General features: G+C 38.9%; 1 protein-coding gene across 8 annotated transcripts in view; it reads right to left on the reverse strand.

Moving 5' to 3' along the window:
• Positions 1-23,452, reverse strand: part of robo2 (roundabout, axon guidance receptor, homolog 2 (Drosophila)) — a 282,117-nt gene that overhangs the window by 59,918 nt on the left and 198,747 nt on the right. For all 8 annotated transcript variants that reach the window (XM_014014119.1, XM_014014115.1, XM_014014118.1 and 5 more), the window contains exons 3-5: positions 11,834-12,000; positions 11,437-11,557; positions 10,574-10,712 (exon numbers count right to left, since the gene is read on the reverse strand). In XM_014014119.1, coding sequence (XP_013869573.1) covers positions 10,574-10,712; positions 11,437-11,557; positions 11,834-12,000 — 427 coding nt within the window. The remainder of the gene's footprint in view (positions 1-10,573; positions 10,713-11,436; positions 11,558-11,833; positions 12,001-23,452) is intronic.

Below are 23,452 nucleotides of genomic sequence, written 5' to 3' on the forward strand. Positions count from 1 at the left end.
ACACACACACACACACACACACACACACACACACACACACATATATATGCTCACCAGTACCTGTTGAGTGTGCAAAAATATGTTTATTTATGACTGTGCTACTGTGCATTTACAGCATGATTGAGCATTTTAAGCGACCACATCTTTAGTGAAGCAGGAAGTCAAATGTTTGTCATTTTCTACATTTCTAGATCTGTTTAAGGATCAGGCTGCACAATGTCCTTTATCAGGTTTCCAATTAACTAAAAGCAAGAAAGTATTTATTTTTCATAAGGTAAAAAATAGCTAAATGATGTAACTATTAAAAATATCTCACATGTTTGTGCTTTAAAGCTCAAAGTTTGCACCTAAAAATCCAATTAAACTTGAAAACGGCACAGAGCAGTGGTATTTTTTTTATAAAATTTATGAAACCTTTCAAGAGAAAGTCTCAAAATATGTTTTAGAAAGAACAATTTAGAGCAATTTTTTTTAATGAAAGCTTATTCTGTATTATCTTGCACATCTTCATATAAATATATTACAATTTTAGGAAAATTTCGTAATGCCGGCTACCAATGGTAAATCTTAAGGTTTAAAGAGCTGTAAGGTTTTTTGACAGCATGAAGAGGAAAAGAGTTTACTCTGGATACCTTATTCAACATAACAAAATGATAAACTATAGTTCACAGTGACGTGCTCAGATGTATTTGTACTGCAGCAGTACGCCATGGTTCATTTCCTTCAGAGTGAAAAAGACCCCTTTTCTCAACTATCAGGTGTACTGATGGCTGTTTGCCACTGGCAGCAGCAAAACTAATTTATCCTGTCTATCCATGTTGGATTTTTTTTTTAGTTGCTGTTATGACATTTCCTAAAAAAAACATTCAAAGGCAGTTTTATTGAAGCACATTCCTCAGCTATGACTGCTGGTTCCACCACTCCACACAGGCACTTAAAGAACCATAATGATTATTTGACTGAGTCATGACTGAGTGCTTTGTTCTACAGAGGGGGGATGTACAGTTCAGGTATCGGTGGTGGATGTGTATAAAAGCATTTATTCATGAAGCCATTGTGAGTGGCATCTGAAGAAATGGGTAGAGATCTTTTGAGACAAGCCTTCTGTCAAACAAAATAAAAAAAAACAAACAGTTTAATGGACACTGGATCATTCCTGCCTTCCGGATACAAGTGATAGCTCTACATGAACTCTTGACTTCAGGAGAAGGTGAAGATGAGCAAAAGAGTGACAGCAACAAGTTAGAATGCTGAAACTTCCTGACAAAAAAAATCTAAAGTGCTTTTAATCAACTTGTCCTGACCAAGGCTGGGCTTTAAAAAAAGTTATCTTACTGACCATCTTACTGAACATACTTTACAGTTACTCAATTCAGTTGAGTGGAATCAGATGACAATTCAGATGACAATGTTTGTAAGACTTACAAAAGTAATTCATATTACAAATGATTATGATACTATAAAGCCTGCATAATCAAGTCTGAACAAAGAAAGAAAGCTTAGTTGAGCCCTTAGCAAATAGAAAAAAAAGGACTGATAGTTTCATTCCAAAATACTTAAATTTCTCTTATCAGTTCAACACTGATCCATCAAAGAGGTGCAATCTTGCCACGAGTCATGTATTTAACTGGTCTGAGCTTTAAAACATCACTGCAGATAATTATGCAACAAAAACCCTGACTCAAGTTAATACACCCTCCTCTTTCATTTGACTGTTTCAACAGGACAGGTTTATTTGATGCTGTGCACAGAATTGTGTGTGAAACTTACATGCTTTTTGGTTGACAAAATAGTTAATAAATAGACAACTGTTTTATAAAATAAACTGTCAGTCATTGAAATAACTAGGAATTATCAGTTTGGGTTGTTTTTAAGAGCACACGTTTGAACCTTGTTGGCTTGTAACTGTTGTATTGTGCAAGAATTTCTAACGTATTCTCTAAAATGTGGTTACTCTTGTTGAGGCCCACTGCAAGTACGATACTAGCCTCATTCATAAGACAGCTCAGTCCGGGACTGACGTGTTGTGTCCTCCTTGGATCATTCAGAAAAAACACGAAGGCGGAGGGGCGAGTGAAGTGAGTCCGCTTCTGATGCCCCTCTGAGCCCCTAAGCAAGGTAGTATCAGAGCCGGGCGCGAGTCAGGCAGACCGTCTTGTAAAAAGGCAACCCGTGGTTCCGCTGCTCAGAAATGATAAGCTGATGACATCAGTGAGCGACCGCAGGATTAATCAACAGATGGATTTATTACTGAGGAAGTATTAAAGATGATGTTAAACAACAACTTTGTAGTTAGTTAAAAAAATATTGAACCACATGATCACTAAAATTAGTTAGTTCAGTTTTGTGTGTGTGTTTGACACGAGACAGACGTCAGCGACCACAGGATTAATAAACAGACGGATTTATTACTGAGGGAATATTAAAGATGATGCTAAACAACAACTTTGTAGTTAGTTAAAAAAATATTGAACCACATGATCACTAAAATTAGTTAGTTCAGTTTTGTGTGTGTGTTTGACACGAGACAGACGTCAGCGACCACAGGATTAATAAACAGACGGATTTATTACTGAGGGAATATTAAAGATGATGCTAAACAACAACTTTGTAGTTAGTTTAAAAATATTGAACCACAGGATCACTAAAATTATTTTTTAATACGAGGAAAACGTCAGTGGGAGGCTGCATGATTAATCAACAGATTTTATTACCGAGGGAATATTAAAGACAATGTGAAACAACTTTGTAGTTAGTCTAAAAAAATACTGAACCGCAGGATCGCTAAAATGAGATAACTCAGTTTGTTTTGTTTGATACGTGTCACACAATAAATATGTGTGTAATTGTGGTCAAATTCAGCCAAACTGAGATCTGCTCCATGCCTCTTTTGGTTCTGAGCTGCTGGGTTAGTTTCTGATCACGTACTGTACATGTGAGCTGGAACAGTCTGGCTTCTCTTGTGATTTTTTGAATGAACCGAGGGAGCTCAAAGCCAGACCAGACTGTGTGGCGATTTTGCCGAACTGTCTTGTGAAAGAAGCTATGACTGCAAGGGTTTTCTCTGGGTTTCCTCCCACAGACACAACAACATGTATGACAGGCTAATTGGTAATGCAAACTGTCACTATGTAAGCATAATAATGATTGCCCTTGAAAAAGAGATCTGAGATCACAATGGGATTTGCCTGGTAAAATAATGGTAAATAAATAAATAATAATAATAAAAAAATGTCTAATTTGTCACCCTGTGTTGGCCGTGAGTTCCCCCATAGAAAAGTAGGCAAAGAAACAGGCAAAAATCATAAAGGGATTAGTTTTGTCTTTAACACTTGACTTCATCCCTTCAGTTTGACTTTCAAGTAAAACACAGATTCTGTCATCATCCAGAAACTTGCACAGCTCAAGTGCTCGTCCAGGTTCCCACAGTCTTGACTGAAGTCCTTGTTGATTGGAGAACCCAGGTATGCACAAGCTGGACAACATACTGATTGTTCTTAGTCTCATCTTTATCAGCCTCTCAAAGCAGAACCTCAGGCAGGTCCATGACTTATTAAAAAGACATGAATGCAATCAATCTGTAATCAAGTTCCTATATGAAAACAGCTTAGATGACAAGATGAATGGAAATCCTCTCAGGGATACAAGGCAGTTGTGGCCACACATGTAAGGGCACACAGCGCGGGAACAGTAGCTCCTTATTGTGATTGGACTCAGGGAGAGCTCTGTTCTCTATTAGATGAGGAATGTAATTGCACATGTAAAAGGGTTGTGGAAAGGAAAGGAGAGCCAAGTTCACCCTCCTGCACACCCCTTTGGTTTCAGGCAGGGGAAGCACACCGTACACATGCACACAAAGCAAAGCAGACCGTCATCCAACACGTATACACACATACTGTAAGCAGACTCCCTCGCTCATGAGGGTAGATGAGAAGTGATGGGAATGTAAGCAAATGCCAAAACAAAGCTGCATTTTTTTCCCCTCCCGCCTGCTTGTCAGCCTGATGTGTTTGCACCAGGAGACGGCTGCACTCAGATGAAAATTTAATGGGCACACTTTAAAAGCATTACATCTCAAACATCCTCCAGATCATTCGTAAGGGCTCGTCTTTAATGTGTCTGTCAGGGACACAACCACCCATGTTTAATCTTCACACTTGTGCCAGTTCACCCACATTAAGAGCTTTTTCTTTTATCTCCCCCTGTATAAACAGCTTAATAAATGTGTATACAAAAGGATTCTTTTGAGAGGGTCTTATTTCCTGTGTTTCAGTGAGAACGTATGAAAAGATCTGGTGGTCGACAGAAGAGGTGTGCGCCAACTCTGAGCATGAGTCAGACTAGAGGCCAATTCCAGCAAGGACTCCAGCCTGACTGCTTGGACTCAAAGTCCCCTCTCTGCTTCGTTTCCTTCTGACAGTTTGATCCAGTTTCACACTGTCTGACCGCTAATTTCCCTCATGCTGACCAAAGCAGCAGGAGTCTACCTGTCCAGGCCTTGATACCCATAAGAGGGGATCAATTACCCGCTATCACTTATCATCTCGCCTTCAGCCAGAGCTGCTCTTCCTCTGCTTCCTGGCACGTCTGCTGGCCAATAATCCCTCTGACATTCATCATTTATCCTACATTAGTTCTAAAGTAATCCAGAAGAAAATACAAATGCACATAATGTAATCATATGTAAAGGAGTTATTTCTCCTCTCTGCCAATGCAATCAAAGAAGTAGTTCAAATTTTACTAAAACAAAATAGATTGCAGTGGGTGTTGTGGACTTACTGGAAAATTCAATTCAGTTCAATTTATTCACTTAATTAAAACAAAACTAATAATTTTATATACAATATGAAATAAAAAGAAAAAATATAAAAAGAAAAATGAGAATATATATAAATATATGTTTATCAAAATCACAAATAAAATGAAATGAAAGGCAGCAAAGAAGAAAAAAATCTTATAATATATGCCCCTTTTGTCTCAAGAATAAGTTCATAACAAAAAAAAAATCTATGTTATCAGCAAGCCAAAAGACAAGAACATCTAATCCCTCTAGAACAACAATCTATATAGATACACATTTTACTGTTTCATATTTCTTTAGCAATCTAACTTTTATAATTTTCTTAAATGTACATAATGATCCTGCAGTTTTTACATCATTCCCCAAATTATTCCACAGTTTTATTCCTTGAATTAAAGTACATTGTTCCTTTAAACTAGTTCTGAGTTTGGGTTTTACAAACATCTCTGTCCCCTTTAAGGTTATAACAACTCTTTCTCTTAACGAAATTTACTTTAATGTTTAAAGGTAATGTGTTTCTGTGGGCCTTATACATAACCAGTAGACTATTATAATCAACCAGATTAAAGAACTTCAATATTTTCAATTTACAAAATAATGAATTTGATGGGTGATGACAAAGTTTTCCAGTAATAATTCTTACAGCTCTTTTCTGTAATAAAAAAAACAAACTGGATTTGTAATTGTCCGACACACTTTCCCCCAGACTTCAATACAAGAAACCAGGTGTGGACCTATTATTGCATTATCCAACATGTACAGTGCTTTATCATTAAATAACTCCCTTACTTTATACAGAACAGCAATAGATTTAGCCATCTTTGTTCTTAAATAATTTATGTGAGGTCTCCATGTCAACCCTTCATCTATCACTACAAAATGCTGGAGAAACAAAAAAATAAAAAAAATTAAAAAGGAAGGTATTTGCTCTTTCTTTCTTTGTAAATGTGGGATGTCCGCACGCAAAAAAATACCTCAAACAACAAAACACACAAAAAAAGAGAATTTATGAATAGGAAATAAAAATAGCATCACAATATCTTCATTTCATCCAAGAAACAGCCACTGTTTTATTCTTCTTACACAGCACGAATCAATAAACTCTAAAGATACAACACTCAATCATCCTGCTTCACTCAACGGCTGTTCAAACTTGCAGACTAAATGCCTGATGCATCACAGGAAGTAATGGAGACGGGAACTGTATCCTGTCATCTTTTTATTTTGCTGAGTTGCAAAGGTGAGAAATCACTGAAACCGGACGGTCAGCATAACAAAGGCGCTCCTGTCACACTAGCTTTGAAAGCTTTCTCAAACAGAATGACCTACACACCTCTATCATACAAAACCACACAGCGGCGCACACTCACACACACACTCATGCCCCAGAGGGAATTGAGTCCGAAAGAAAGGCTTTTCTGCTGAATGTTGCAAAGGCTGGGCTGCAGAGGTCAACAGGGACAGAGGGCTTGAATACAGATGGACTACAAGACATAAGAGGCTCTGATAAGGCACAGGAGAGGGCACGAGGGCCCAAAGTAAACGAGGAGAGGGCGCAGGACCAAAGCAGGGGAAGTCCTGGGCCACACACTGCACTTGGAGGCAAATAAAGCTGGCAATGCTCACTGTTCTGTTGAGTCTTAGTATACTGGGATAAAAAATATATACAGTACATAAGACAAGAGCTCAACAGAAAACTATTCCAATACAAATGACCTACATAAGTAAAAATAAATTCATGGCCTTGAAGGAATGTGTATCATATCCAGATGTGGGTAACTAGTTACATTTACTTTAGGAACTTTTTATGAAAACAAAAAGTACTTTTAGGTGTAGTTTTACTACACTACAGTATATGTCTTACTTTACTTGTGTAACATTCTTTGCCCTGCTCTAGTTTCATAAATTTCGTAATGAGAAAAAAAAGACTTGGAAACGTGTTTGTTCAGTTGGAATGTATCATGCTATATACACTATTTGCATTCATTTTCTTTATTTTAGTCTTTAGATTTTCACATAATTGTCAATTTTTGTCAGTTTGATGACTTCATGTTATGATCAAGCACTTTTCTTCACTCTTTCTTGAATAATTTCTTGGATGGCTAATTTTGGCTTTTACTTGAGTAAGAATAATGTTGCAATATTGCTACATTTACTTGAGTACAGCTTTTGGGTACTCTAACCACCTCTGTTCACGTCAGATATTTAACGTGTGAAAGGGCTACAATTGGGGTTAAAGATTTGTTTAAAAACATAAAAAGTATTTAAAAAGTGTTATTTTGTTTTCTGTCCTGATGAAGATGACAGGCAATGTCTGAAAGCTACAGATGGGGCTGATCTAATTTTAGTTATTTTCTTTTCCAATTATTTTTATGACTGCCATGAGGAAATTAGAATTGTGGCAGGGATGAAGACAGGTAATGATTGTCTCTCAATTTTAGTAATGTCATGCTGAGGGAAATTTGAGTATTTAATGTCCGAAACAAATGAAATTTTCACTTTCCAGCAAGGTGATGAGTTTTGGCACATTTTTTTTTTGTAGGAACACTGTTTGTGTTTTAAAACTTTTAATTCTTCTTCTTTTTGTTGTTATTTAGAAATTTATTTAGATTAAGCAGGGGAAACAGTAAGCAACACTATAATATGGTGTACAAAAATGAACAATAATGAAGATAACACTGAAGCTTTTTTTTTTGTTCAGCATGATTCTTTAGCAGAGACAGAGGGAAAGAAATCTATCGTTTTAGGACACCTGCTGTTTTCTGACATTTTAATTTACATTGTCAGACTTTTAATCTGACATGTGCCAGACTGTAATTTCACTGATTCCACGGGTTTTTCTTTAGGAGTTTTCATAGATTATAAGTGAAGAAACAAAGATTTTTTTTTGTCACATCGTAGGATCAAACCTGTTGATGTGTAGGACGCTGAAGATGTTTGGTGATTTTAACTTGTTTGAATTTAGTTTTCACAAACACAGTAAAACACAGATGTAAACAACAACAACAACACTGTCCTCTAATTGAATGCAATCATTGTCCCGTCCCTATTTCCTCCTCTGTCCCATTGAGACATGAAGTCACTGCCATGTTGGGGCTTTATGTACACCACAGGTGCCAGTGTGTGCATGTGTTTGCCTGTGAGGCAGCTGGAGCCACTGAGCATATTAACAACCTGTTTACTCAGCTGAGGCTCCGTTTCCCTTCTTCCTAGCATAAAAGTGGCGTGCACAGAAACCCACCGAGGGACTCAGGCGTGTAAAAGAGCCAGCAAAGACAAGTTGAAACATTTTGATGGTAAAGCGGCGCAGTCGTGTTAAGTCTATCTCATTCAATGGCTTATCATAATAATAAGGACGGCGTAACCTTTTGGAATAAAAGGCAAACAAAGACCACTCCCTGCTGCATAAACGACTGCTTGATCTTCTGTGGGCTTTTATTCCTTTTGGTGAAGACAGCTTCTGATGCAGCTGGGGATGTTTGAAGTGTGATGCCACAGTGGCTACATCATGATTTCTTCTTCTTCAGCACATTTGACCATTATCAAAATGTAAACAGTAGCTGTATGTAGAGATCCATAGTCAGACCCATGGAACTACATTTTGATCTTTAGGTGATACGGTGTTACGACGGAGTATTAGGGCCACACAACGAGATTATTATTATTATTATTATTATTATTATTACGAGATTAAAGTCATAATATTATGAGAATAAAGTCATAATATAATGAAAATAAAGTCATAATATTACAAGATTAAAGTCATAATTTTACGAGATTAAATTTGTAATATTACGTGAAAAAAAGTCACGACGTGTCTTTTTCCCGTTCCTCATTTCCTCCTTATTTTCCCTACACCTGCTGTGTGCAGCCATGTCTCTGTGTTTATAAAGTAGTCAATGATGACCCGGGTCACTGTTAGTGTAATAAGCTTTCATCCAAATTAGCTACGTGACTAAATCGTCAATACATCCATTAATTAAAATACGGCTTCAGTTTGTAGTCATTTGCACAATATCCAAGTCCTGCTACTGAAAATTTGATGCTAATGTGCTAAAAGATTAACTATTTATTTATAGCAATACTAAAGAACAACTTGACATGTTTTTTCATGTAAAGACAATATGACTTTAATCTCGCAATATTATGACTTTAATCTTGTAATATTATGACTTTAAACTCGTAATATTTCGACTTTAATCTTGTAATATTACAACTTTAATCTCATAATATTATGATTTTATTTTTTATCCGACTTTAATGTCGTAATATTATGACTTTATTCTCGTAATTTAAAAAATAAATAAATAAAAATCTCATCGTTTGGCCCTAATACTCCGTCGTACGATGTAAAGTTGGAGCATATAGCATAATATTTTTGGTGAAACAACAAAAGCATAAAAAAGAGAAAGTAATCAAAATTAAACATGTACGTGTCAGTTCTTGCTTTTGCTAGAATTAAATCTTCCAAAGGAACCATGTGCCTCACATTACAATTAGATGCAATATTTATGTTTTTAGAATTTTCTGCTGTATATTTTTTATATTTATCATACCAAAAAATGGCCAAACTTCAAAGAAATGTTACGGTTAGAGCAGACCCAGGCACATGACAGATATCCGACTGCATAATAAATCTGTTAATTAGTGTACAAAATGAACTCATTTCTACAGCCAACTCCCTATCAAAGACTTGAGTGAAATACTTTTATGTGTTTGCCTTGGCACAGGGCTCATATCCCACTGCCCAGTGAACCAAATCCTTATCAGACACAAACAAGCCGCCTACGCTCAGCTCTGCAGCTAGCCTTGGGAGATGTCAGGTCCACTGAGTGTATGTTTGTTGAGGTGATCCGAGCAGCATGTGACTGGCCTGCTGGCTGGAGACAGAATACTAGTCTCTTTGAAGTCCACTCCTGACGATGACACTGCTGTTGACCGTGAGTCAAGTTACTCACAGTGAAGTGATAGGTTGACGCACACAGGACCCAATGAGAGCACTATTGCAACAAGATCAGTGAGGACGTGATGCTTGGATGAAGAGTGAACATTTCTCTTTAAATTAGTTTTTTTCCCCACATTTGTTTCTGTTTTTGCTGAAGTGACTGAGTCCATGTGTGAGGACGCATCGACTGGGCTTAATGTCTATAGAAGATGCTGTAATTTTTCAGAGATGTGTACGGGGTATACCTCTGAACAGTTGCACATGTACAGTCAGAAAAAAAGTCAGCTGCTGTCTTCTGTCTCTTCACATCAAACATAATTCAGTCTCAGATTATGTCTGTTTAACTGTGAATACTTTTTTATTCTTTAATATTCGTTTTTCCCACCATTCCTACCATTTTGCTTCCCTGCACATCCACCTGTGACTCAAATTTATTTGCATGGATAAATATAAGTTCATATGTGGAATCTTTCAAATGAACTTTTTTATTATAATTTATTTTATTTTTTCCATGTAAACTATGTAGGTTGTGCACTGCTTACAAATATATGTAAAGTCCTTACAGCCTCCTTAGGTGAGAGCTAAAGGGGAAGATTATTAGTTTGAAATAGTAGCACAGCCTCTTCAACTTGAGTGCAGTCTGCCACATCCTTACTTAACACAAAGTCTGGCATGCACAAAGGAGCACTTTCTTCACTCACATTCAGCTCAAACCATGTCATTATCATCCTCTACGGGGCAAAATGAGTAAGTCTTAAAGAACTTTTCTTCTTAAAGAAGACATCTTTTTGGCAACTCTTTTAGAACATGCTTTTTAAAGTGCACACCTCCCACGAGGAACATCGATGTCATCCTTCCTCCAGCGCACATTGGGTTGGGGGTCTCCTTGCACCTGGCAACGAAACTCCACCATCTCTTCCTCCAGGACTACCTGGTTGATGGGTCTCCGGAGGAAGGTTGGTCGCTCTGTAGAACGGGAAGAAAAAAAAATTTAAACAACATTTCATGTGCCAGTTTTTACACACAATCTACAGATGTTACATTCTCTAATTACTTGTAAACACTTTAAGTGAACATATCATGCTTTTAAATCCTTTGTCACATTTAAATCATAAAAAATATATATAGTTGGAAAGTCCAAGTCCTTGTTTGACAATTCCGTTGTAAATAATTTAAAATAATAGTTCAGAAAAAATAACAAAAAAACTGAAAGGATTGAAAAATATGACCCAGAAAAAATATAAAGATATCTATACAGCACCAGAAGAAAAATCCTGCACTCCTAGAGACTCCCAAGTACACAACAAAATGTATTAAATGGCTAAAGATGTGAATTTAGCATATGTCCTCTTTAATTTAAATAATATTCGATTCATCCATAATCGGTTTAGTAATAGTACCAAAGAATAAACTGAGCCCATAGCTGTTGGTTAAATGACTGATTTAGATCTAACCTAACATATTTGTTAAATTTTATTCTCACACAGTACAACCACATGACAGCTTAATGGAAATTTCAAACATGAAAGGCATAATGAATCTTGGACTGCATGAAGCTCAGTGGGAAAAGTCTAAATAAAACCATAATTATTATGGCCTTTGGCCTAAAGTACTATACGTAAATGGACACTTACCTTCAACAGCCATAAGCAAGTAAAAACTTTAAATCAAGACAAGAAATATCACGTACCAAACACTGTTACTTGTGCTGTCTCGCTGTCCCGCTCTCCAACCATGTTGGTCCCCACACAAACGTACATGCCAGCATCACTCTTTCTTGTGTTGGAGATCATAAGCTTCCCTCCTCGAATCTAAGTAATAACAATAAAAAAATCCTAATGGGTAAATTTTATTTTCTATATATTTCACAACAAATTTTTATGCCCTTTTTTCATTGTTATCCATGGTTGAAATATTTTCTTTTAAAATAACATCAAGTGAGGTTGCACATGCTGCATTATTGCCCTTAACACATGTATCACTAATGATTAGAAAATAGACTATTCCAGCAGCAACTGCTTGTTGAAATCAGTTTACCATCAATGTTGATGATGCAGCTTTATTTAAACACCTTCAGCGATACTCACAGTAATCCTGTCATCCCTGTCGTCCTTATCGTTGATTCGCACTTTGTCCTTTTTCCAAAAGATGGTGGGCTCAGGATGACCTCTAGGAGGAACACATTCAAGAATCGCAGGTTCTCCAGCAGCTACCACCACATCAGTAGGGTTTTGTCTAAAGTCGTCTCGCAGCACTGTGGGGACAAAGAAGAAAATAATCAAGAGTGAGAAACACTAAAATTCAAGCAGCAGATCTGCACTTCAGTGCCAGTTAGTTAACATGTAAATACATTTTTAAAATATTTTGTTACATACTAATATAGTGTTTGGTGCAGTGTGAAGGTAGCAACAGCTATCCAAGCTATTTAAATGGATGGGACGTGCAGCTTCATCTGACTGGGCAAGCAAAATGAAAGCTAATTGGAGCTAATGGAGGTCCCTGTGGAAGCAGGAGAACAAACAGAAGCAGAATGCCCTGAAGCCTGGTGTCAGTCACTTGTGAAAGCTAACAGGGGTGCCACACTGCTTCACTTTGGTAGCACGCACACATACACACACACCCAAACATGTGCTAACACACAAAAAGCCAGTGGGTGGTCGGATGAACAACTGTGCCCTTGTATCTAATCACCCCCCAGGTAGGCCTTTCATTAGAGAGATAACCTCTCGCCCTGCATAGTGTTCGGAGAAACATACAACACCAGCTCATTATCAGACAAAGAAAGCTACTGTCATGGAGAACACGCCAAAGCGCAAACAAATGCTAATTTAAAAGGATGGGCAAGCATAAAGCCACAAAACTGTCAGGAAGAAATTTAATTTCTAAACAAGTTTAGAGCAGAATGCAACCTTTCGAATAAGAGAATACACAAAAAAGCACCTGCTGCTGCCAAAAAAGGGGGTTTGAAAAACTAAACTAGGACACATTTTGTTTTCTTTGTAATTAAAACAAATTTTAATCATCTGAGTAGCACTTCAGGAATTTCAGCATCGGTTGTTCTCTCCATCACTGTGGCAGAGACAGCTGTGATTCCTTTGATGGATGAATAAGAATCAGCTTGTTGGGGGCGGAATTTGAAGGTGCTTGAGAAGGGCTAAATTAAGGGCAGCACCACAGGTCCTCACGTAAATTCCATGTGGCACAGGAGACAGTAGCAAGGAGGGCCGGGATTATAAGAGAGGATAACTGGTCCCTGCGCTCCTGGCTTCTCTCATCTCTTCATTCACTTTAGCCTCTCTAAAGAAAGCCACACAGCCATTGTCTCCTTATTTATTTATTTAGACGAAGAGGAGGCAGAGTGGAGGAAGGGAGGAAGCTTTCAACCCAATTATCCTGGGGATGCACAGGGGCACAGAGTGGGACTTTTGTGTGACATGAATTCAAATGAAACCTTTACACGGGGGTAATGGAAGAGAATACAGAAGAGGTAGAGATAGAGATTTTCTCTCTCTTATGCAAGGCTGCCCTCTAATCTAAAGAGCTAAGGTAATTAGCCAGCTCCAGTGTGCCGGACCCCCTAGCCAGTCAAGGCGAAACCGTCACCACTGAGCTCGAGGTATTTGCATTACAAACAGATGTCCTGCCATTTAAAATCCCAGCCTGGTTTGGACCATACACAGCCTGTTGTTTGCAATATCGCGTTGGCTTTAATTGCACCTTTCCATTCATTGCTGATAGCACCCGTGGGATTTTTGTCAGAATCAATTTCCTTTGAATCAGAACGGTGACAAAAGCAACACACATTAGGTGCATCATAATGGTGCGTGTGCTGTTCTGTTTAATCTAATCTAATACAGCACGACATGTCACGGTAAATGCATCCTTACACTTCAATCGAAATAAACACATCAAAAAAAAACAAACAAACAAGCAAAACACGCAAATGAAAAAAAGTCATTCGCTCCGGCACATTCACACATGAACTTGTTGAGGACAGTTTAAACAGTTGTTTAGAATCACAACTATACAGAAAAGAGTCAACACTGCGGAGAGAATCGTGTCAAGACACAACCTGCCAGTTGCTTTTACAAGGTAAATGAGGGGCGGAGCCAATCCAAATACACACAATGTCCAAATGTAGAATTCTAACAAGTTCACAATCATCACAGTCATCCTCATCCCACAATAAACACAAAAAGTAATTCATCTTGCTTCACAACAACATCTGTAACCATGTCTTCATCCAATTTTAATGCAAAATTTTTAAATGACAAAAAAATGGGGGAAAAAAAAAAACAGAAAATGCGAATCAGACATGTTTCCATCAACTGGCTTGGAGCAAATCAACCAGGCTACGTAAAGTGTAATTACATAAGATTTTGACCTAACACATAGCTGAGGTAAACGGGAAGTAAAGTCGCAAACTTGCAGGGACTACTCATCTCTGGACAATGGAATGAAGTTACCAGGGACGTGTTGCTATGATCGGGAAAGTTGTAATTATTCTGTCATAGTCATGTAATGTCTGGAGACATAGAAAAAGAAATGCAATTCTCTTCATGTTACAGGAATTTCCAGGAAGACACTGAAATTGGGAGGAGGGTCCAGCTGCAGCTGCTACAATTATTAGAAAAGCTGATCAAGGTAAACGTTCTCTCTACATTAGAACTTCTTCGGCAAATGTGTTTCCATCTCCCCTTTTGTGCATTAACTCCTTTTCAGAAAAAAATTCAAAACCCACCACAAGCAAGGGTGAAAACATTTTTGCGAAATTGAGGAAGTTTTTGCGAGTTTTGCCGTTTCCATTCAGCTTTTCTAATATGGCACTTCAAAATGCTCATTAAAAAAACACTGATGGAAGCGCGGCTAGTTTGTATCTTTTCCACATGACTGCTGCCTGAAGGCACTTTCCTGACTGGCCTTACATCGTGCATCATGAGACAAAAGAATACTTTTATATTAGCATCAGAACGCGAGCATTTTATAATTTATGAACTTATTTTCTCCTGTTATTCTGAGTGAGATGCATCTGATGGGGTTGAATCATTAAGCGGGTGTGTGCATTAAAGATGAACTCTGGCTCCAACTCTGCAGCCCTGTAGGCATTTAGACTGGAATCAGCCAACAGATGTGAAGTAATTGACTTTCTATCCCCCTGAAACATTCAACTCCTCCTATCCCACTGAAAACATCTCACCTCCCTTGGAGTTCCAGCAGGCCACAAACTCTTGCCATCTTGCTTACTTGCTTATTAATATTTATGCATCTATATTTTTCCCCCCATTTACACCCCTCCGCTGGCAAGTGCAACATCTGTCAATTCCAGCTGTGGGCTAAAAAGAGTCCATGTCTGAAAAATATTAATATGCCTTTGGTTCTACAGCTTATTTATTTATTTCATTAATATCAAAGGAGTGTGCTCATTTGAATGAAAGGGCAGAGGGAGGAAAAAGCATTGCAAATTTTCTTTTTCTTCTTTTTTTTTTCCAATTGGCACTGTTTCAGCAAAATTTTTAAGGGGAGGGAGTCAGGTTGCAGGATGTGAAATAGCCCAGGGGTTGAGAGTGGAGGTTTTTTTTTTTTACCAAAACAGAAACACAAAAGAGACTCCCACACACAGTTACTTTTTAATTCATACTGCCCTTCATTGCAGAGGAGACCCGTTACGGAAAAAGTTCTGTTGTGAGCGTGAATTTTTGCAGGAGACAGACCCAGTGAACGAAAACAATCATCTGGACACAGACATGTGACATCACAAACAAGCAGCATCAAAACACAGAGGTGGCCTGCAAGGACAGGATGAGGAATAATATTTTGTATAGTTCGCCACCCTTTTCCTCCAACCCGAGATATTTCTCACTGGAGGGTGACACCGCTTGTCCGGAAGATTAGTGGGGGACCTTGACTGAAGTGTCCTGCCTGCATACCAAGATAAGTGCTGACAAACATATTCACCTACGGGAGCAAATCTTTCTGTGGAAGGTTGCTCTCACAGCCACGACATGAAAATAAACATTTCTGGTACTTAACATTGCAATGATCTGCCTCTGCCTTCATAAAAACTATACAAAAATGTGACCCATTCTTAAGGGATAGTATTGTGTATTTTCCAGGCACTTAGTTTAATTCTACACCACAATCAAGTAACTATGTTATCTTCAGCTGTTACAAAAATGTTGCCTATATCAAAAATAAAATTGACTTTGCATCATAGTCTATCTATCTATGTCTTAAAACTGGCCTCTCTCTTTAAAAAAAACTCCTACCTACACTTCCACATCAGCACAATAATGCTTCAGGAGAGAGGTGCTCTGTGGTGCGGGGACACTGCAGACTGAGCTCCAGGGAGGAGTTTTGTGTAAAGAGGCAGTGCTTTGTACCAGCGAGCATTTAGGCAGCTCCACATGGCTACAACAGGAGGTTCAGGGATTTTTCAAACATGCATGAATGAGTCAAAGCAACACATTGGGTATGTTTTGAATGAAGGAAAGACATTATAATGTGACATAACGCTCAAAAAAGTCGATTTTGAGTAATACCACCCCCGCACCCCCAAAAAAGGTAAAAAGATTAGTATCTTTGCAAGCTGAAAACGCTACTGTTTTATTATGTCTGTGTGACTATTACATTCCTGTTTGTATTTACTGTCAAAAAACAATCTCTCTGATTTTATAGACATCTTTGCAGGTCAGAGGGCAAGAAGCAGACATTAGATCAGCTCGTAGCCTGGAGCCTTACCCTGGCACCCAAACCCAACACCTTCTACGCTCACTGGTTAGAAAATAAAGCATGCACGTACAAACTGAAAGGGCTTAACAAAAGTTGCTCCGAGCTATAATATCTTTTCATTCAAGTGTTCTTTGCACTTCATCCGGCAGAGTGCTATTACCATGCCACTATTTTCAATGCCACCCTTAGAGAAGCGAGACAATATATATGTCACTTGACAAAACACACTAAATCTACTCTACGTGCTGCCATTGATGTTCTGTATTATTGCTGGCGCTGAAGGCAAGAGAAGGATAATACCATACTATATATGCTACCCTGACAGGAGATTTGCCCCATTTGTCTGGATGCAACCTTTTCTGCTTCCTATGACTGGATCATTTGCCCTCCCACAGGCCAGAGCTAACCTTTGCCCCTGATCCAGATGCAGAAATTAGCCTCACAGCTGGCAGGCAAGCATCAGCTTCACACATATCCCCTATATTCCTCCACAGGGGGGTTGCAGGTCAAAACAGAGAAGCATCTGCAACAATATGGCTGTCTGGCAGTGCCCAAGGCTGTACCTCTACCGAGAGCTGGAGAGAGACTCCCACCCACCCATCATTAGCAAAATTTGTAACCACATCTCTACCCTATGTCTGCCTTATTTTCATCCTCATCAGGTCATATCCAGACTTTGATTTTCATTGTTTTTTTTTTCCAAAATCATTTTAATCCAACCCACAATATTGTCTCATGCATTTCACCCTGGCCTCCCCTTCATTCACTTCCATTTGCTTGTCAGTGCTCTTGCTGCACTGACTGCAGATGAGGCTCAGCAGATGAAGCCATGTACATGCACACCTCGTCATTCTCCACAGACCATGGCCAGGGCTGATACCATCTCATCCACTTATTCTCTCTATCTGCAAATCCTGAGCTAAGGGATTGTAAATAACACTGTCACTTTCACAGATAAGATAGAGCAAAAAAAAAAAAAAAAAAGAAAATAGTGAGAGTAAAGGCAATCATATAGCTGGCAGTGATATTATGGTGGTGTTGGTGGGGTGGTGATAGCATATGAATCGTGCATCTTTAACAGTGCCTTGGAGGGAATAAAAGGAGACAAGGATTGTGTAGTCTAGTGAGAATGCCATGAGGGGAGAAAAAAAACGGAAGGGCGACGTAAGACACACAACAGGGGATGATGGTAAGAGGATGCCTGATCAAGGTCAAGCAGAGGAAATGGTGAAGAGTACAAAGGTGCTGAATTGATGGAGCTGAATGCAAATGAGGAGAATGCATTCCATCAGATGCATAGCTCAAACTGTACTTCAACCTGTGATTGAATAGATAAGGCTAAACAAACACCTTATTTAAAGAGCAGCCTCATTCAAAGCTCATTTTTCAAACAGGACCCTTAATGTGGCCTAACAAGCCCCAGAGCAACACAGTAATGACAGTTAGACCACAGTGGGCCATTCCACTGGCCAGGAAAAATGTGTGGCGTTGCTCCTGAGAAACAATACAATTAACTCTTAATGAACCTCTCTCCTTTAACACTGCCAAAGAGTACATACACATTCACGCACACACACACACTCACAATTCAATTTAGCCTGATCCGTGTTTTATGGTAATATATACCTCATTAAAATGTTATTTAAAAACTCATTAAAATTCACTTGAAGAAGTAATGGCTTCATTACAGTAATATGGTGAAAAGCAAAGAAAAAGACAAGTAAGGACAAGGAGAAGAAAGAGAGCAGCGAGTGACAGCTTTCTAATCACTTAATTGTTTCTAAAATGGAATACATTTGCATAATAAATAATCATGTTCTGTATCCATTGTATCTTTTTTCTTTTCCACTTGCAGGATTCTGTAATTAACAAGTGCTACAATTAAAGATGTATTTTGCCCCCCAAAATGATTTTGGGGGCCATTCTAGTTTTCATTCTGTTGTCTTATTCAGAATCATAAATGTGTTTTGGGGGCTTGGCAGATGTGGACAGTGAGCTGAAAATGGAATTGGCTGATACTGATGAACAAAGTGCCCAAGGGCCCCGGTGCCTCCTCTGATAAGGCACAGTGCTGTACCCATCCTTGTGCTCAGTCCAGAACGGACTCTTTACAGCCAGGAGGGGGAGCGCGACACGAAGAAGGAACAAAACCGAGCGAGGCGAGGGACAGTGTTTTGTAGATGAGAGCGGGATTGATTTCCTGCCAATTCCAATGTAGAGAGAGCCCTGAAAAAGACAGTGAGTCATCGTGACGGAGCAGGTGAGTCTGCTTCTTGTGTCAGGTGATGAGGGAGCAGAGAGGAAGCAGCGCTCTCATACCGACAGGTAAATGTCTCCTGTTAGGGTCATCTGCTTTCCTACTACACCACTCTTATCTAAACATGAGAAATAAAAGGCTCTTTCAGAAGACAGTGCCGCTAAATGGGTGAACAGCCCATTCGATGTTGATGTTCCCTCTGTCAGTGCACAGCTCACTGATAGAGATGCTCACAAGCGCTTTCAGAGAACATTAATCAGAGGCAAGGGAATAAATTTTGCTGCTCTGATATGTTGTTGTCACTCAAGCTGCTAATGAGTCGCAGAATGAGTCTTGCTCCTTGTTAGATTGCAAAGATCAAAATGCGACCAAGTTGGTCTACGTATTTTTAAGGTTTTAAGTTTCAAAATAATAACTCTTATTATGGTTGTATCTGTGCTGCTGCATACTTTTAGCCAGTCTTTGTGCTCATGTTTGTAGCCTATTTTATTCTTCCTCTAACGCATTTTTTGGGGGGAGGGGGGGAGACGGCGACAAAAAACAACCCACCAAAAGGGGTCCCTGAAGGTAGCAGTGTGCACCAGCCAGTCTCCGTTTGTCTTCTGAATGGGTCGAGGTGATCTCACCGTCTCATATCGTGACTAACTGTCCTTATTAAAACTTTTAATCTGGAAAAAGCTTGACTAGATTTTCTTTTCTAGATCAAAAATATGTATTTTTATATTATGCACTTTTTTATTTTTTCTGCATTAAAGCTGTTTTTATCCCTACCATCATATCCTCCAACCTGCAGTCTTGTAGCTAATAAGTTTAACCCATAATTTCCATGTGGCTTTTTAAGTTTAATCAATGTAGAAAGTCTAGCTGTGACACAATCTGTCAATCTAAATGTGAAACTGCTGGGTCTGTTTAAATAGGATATGCAACAACATTCATGCTGTCTGTGTTTCTCCAGCAACTTGGTGGGTGTTCAGAGTTTAAGTCATGGAGGTCGTGTCCTTCTACAGGGAAACAAAATCCCCAGGATGCATCTGAACTATGTTCATTCTGAATGTTAGAGTTAAACTTTCACACCTTGTTCAAACACATGCATGCTTTCAAAAGCTGAATTTTTTTATTTGATGTGGCGTGCTCACTTAAGCGTCTTTTGTGAAAATGAAACCTCTAAACAATCTTGTTCTGCAGTCTACAGAGCAAATCTCCATATAATCTTTAATAGCTTCCCTGTCCTTTCCTTTATGCCAGCCTGCTTGCTGCAGCTCCCTCTGTGTCGATTTTATTGTTTTGCTCTATAATTGGATTGGCAGTAACGGAGAACACTGAGCGGTTAGGAGCTTGTAAAAGGTGTCACTCTGCGATGGCAGCCTCATTTTAATTAAGCTCTCGGCTGGAGTTGAGCAGCTTTTATCTGGCTTGGTCTGATGAGCCCCAAGTGCAAGTGTGCTACATACTACACTGTAGGACAAGTAGGAGGAGGAAAGGAGGTGTTTGTGACAGCTGCAGATAGCCCAGTTTACTGTACTCAGCTTTCCTCCCAACACACCAATCCGCATGCTTGCACCAATAACGTACAAAGACTCCTTATGAAAATTCAGTATGTATGTGCATTCACCAGCCTTGCATTCACAATGACAGAGCCCCACCCATCAGTGGTGTGCAGTCATGTGTGGATCTGTGCAAATGCAAAACCAGCGCTCAACATGGCTGAAGAAAGCGAGTTCAAACAAATGTCTAAATCATTTGTTTGTATAATGCCCAAAACATTATAGATTTCTAACACACTACTGTTGTAAATTCTGCTTTACGCCTACTCCACTGTCCTGTGTGGGTATAAATCTGCATCTGTAAGGATAATGCTGAAGGCAGCGCTGTATGTGGCATAATGATTAGAGCACTGATCATCACACGGTCTTTCCTTGCCTTTGCCCTCCCTCCTCAATCCTCCTAATGGCCTCTTCAGATCATCTGTCTTTCAATCAATACTGCCTGAAAGGAAGAATCCCACACCTAAGGACACTTTGTTCCTCACTGTAGATCACAAGTGACACATTTTCTATGCCAGGAATCACCTAGTGGTGCTGGATCAGAACCTCACTGAGGACTTTGAATTATTTCTGACATCCATCAACTGTTTAAGTCTGACCATTTTACTAGGAAGGTAAGCTGAGGCCTGTCAAAAGCATTTAACAAAACTCAAGCAGGATATAAGGTGGGTCTTAAATCAAATACATACAAGAGGGAAGAGCATTTAAAGAGTTGGATTGATCATTTAACAGATCTGAAATCTTTAAGATCAGACTGAAACTGAAAACAGAAATGACCTTTGCAACACTCACAGACGTTTGATCACTTCAAGGTCCACTGTATAAAATTGCAATTAAAAAGGCAAGTTTCTATTTAGTTAGTGAATCTGAGCACCCACGTACCACCAGGACTACTATCATCTCAAATATGTGCATCACACTCCATGTGTCTGCTGAAGTGTGACCGAATGGAGCACATAACATCTAAATACAAGGAATAAATTGCAGCACTGCTGCTGCCTGCTCAGCAAATCACTGCTACATTAGGCCCACCTAAGCACCACACACTAATACACACACGCACAAATTACAATTTAAACTGCCTCTGCTGTCTGACAGTCTGTATGGAAAGCAGTTGCCCAGCACATAGGGCAATCCACCAACAGCACTAATAACAACTTGATCACTCCATACTTCATTTGGAATGGCTAAGATTGCACTCATACACACTCCATTGATTTTGGCCAATAGACAAATAAATAAATAAATAATAAAATAAAAATAAATCCATAAGTACATAGAAGGTTTTGTACAGCTGATTCACACATTTTTGCACTTATGGGAAGCATGGCGGCTCAGTGGTTACCACTGTTGGCTCACAGCAAGAGGGTCCTGGGTTTGATCCCCAGTTCGGACCTGGGGTCTTCCTGTGCAGAGTTTGCATGTTTTCCTTGCGCATGTGTGGGTTTTCTCCAGGTACTCTGGTTTCCTCCCATAGACTTAAAATATGTACAATAGTTTGCCTACAGGCCTCCCTTATAAAGGGATGGGATCTCAATTAGATTTGCCTGGTTAAATAAAGGTAAATGTACAAAATAAACAATTTAAAAAAAAAACAATGTTAAGGTGCTGTCCCATTGCCTGTCTTTGTATAGTATTTGAATGAGTTATCGGTTTCTCTGCAGGTACTGTGCCTCCTCTTAAGGAGCTATACAACATAAGAGTACTCATATCACAGTCCAGTTGTTTACAATCCAATTAATTTCAACTGCAGCACAGAGGAGTAAATGTCTTAGTTCTATCTGTAATCAGCTTATTGCCTCAGTACCGCTGAATATACCTGTACACCAGGCTTATGTAACCTCCATGCTAATGAGAGGAATTTAATTTATTTCAGGGCATGGTGTAAAATCCAGGATAGTTACTCAGGTAATCTGGCTTGTTGGAATCATTAGTCTGTATGTAATAAACCTGGTGTGTGCTTGTGTGTGTCTCTGTGAGCCAATCCATGCTCATATTATCATGCAAATGGAAAACAATCTGAAACACACCACTGGCTGCCATGCTTAGGATCAGCGCAGAGCACTGTGTCTAAACCATTTCTGTTCTGGCCCTTGCATTCCCTTTTTTGAAACCCTTCCATTGCTCTCCCCCCTGGTTTAGGCCTTATTTTCCCCCTCAGGCTCTACATCAAAAAAGGCAAATGAAACAGTACTGTTTCATACTGTGTCAATACTACAAAAATACATTTCTTTATAGGCTTACGATGTGTTGTTAATTATTTGGGCAAAGAAAAAAAGACTAATGAAGCAACTTCTAATCCTAAGCTATTTGGAGTTCAGTCATCAGTATTGACTGCACTGCAGATGGGATAAGATATCGTTGGAGGGCACCGATGACCTACATAGCAAGGACAAGACAGTGGCTCAACAGCAGCACTGCACAGTGATCCCACAACTCTCCAGGGCAAAGATTCTGCAGCAGAGACAAAACAGTGAAAAGAAAATGTGTGTGTTTCTGTGTAAGCTATAAGTGTGATCATATTCCACCCATGCATCTTTTTTGTTCTTTATCTTTATTGTATCCAGTATTTTGTAGGACCCAGTTGGAGAATCCAGTTTGCAGCTAGTCATAAAACCTCACTTATTACCACTTGCTGCTGGGCAACACACAATCAATACTGAGTTTACCTGGCAATTAGCTAATAATTCAATGAGCAAGACCTACTGAGGCAGAACTGCTAAGGAAGGAGGATGAAAAAGGGAGTGTAGAAGGACAGGCTAAAACACAACTTAACATTATAAAGATTGAGTATAAGAAAATGAGATATAACCTTGACAATTAATTCCCACTAAAATAGCTTAACTCAAAAATGTGCTACGGTCAAGAAATCCTTAAGGTTTAACATAAGATATAAAATGCTAAATGAACTAAATGCTACACAAATAATGCATTTTTTAATTTTTATTGCTATAATAATGTTATACAATTTTAAAGCTATAGCACAACAAACAAACAACAAAACCCTTTGGTAGAAATCATCCCAAAACCCATTCCAACCTTTCCAGCAAATAGTCAGACCAAAAGGTAACTGTTCTTGTCATTTATGAAAGAGTGCACTTTATTCTTTGATTAATTCCAGGTCCCTGAAAGGTCAGAGTGATAAAATGGCATTTGAAGTTAGTGCTGTATGTCAA

The sequence above is a fragment of the Austrofundulus limnaeus genome, unplaced genomic scaffold (assembly GCF_001266775.1).
Source record: "Austrofundulus limnaeus strain Quisiro unplaced genomic scaffold, Austrofundulus_limnaeus-1.0 Scaffold110, whole genome shotgun sequence".
Taxonomy (NCBI): Eukaryota; Metazoa; Chordata; class Actinopteri; order Cyprinodontiformes; family Rivulidae; genus Austrofundulus; species Austrofundulus limnaeus.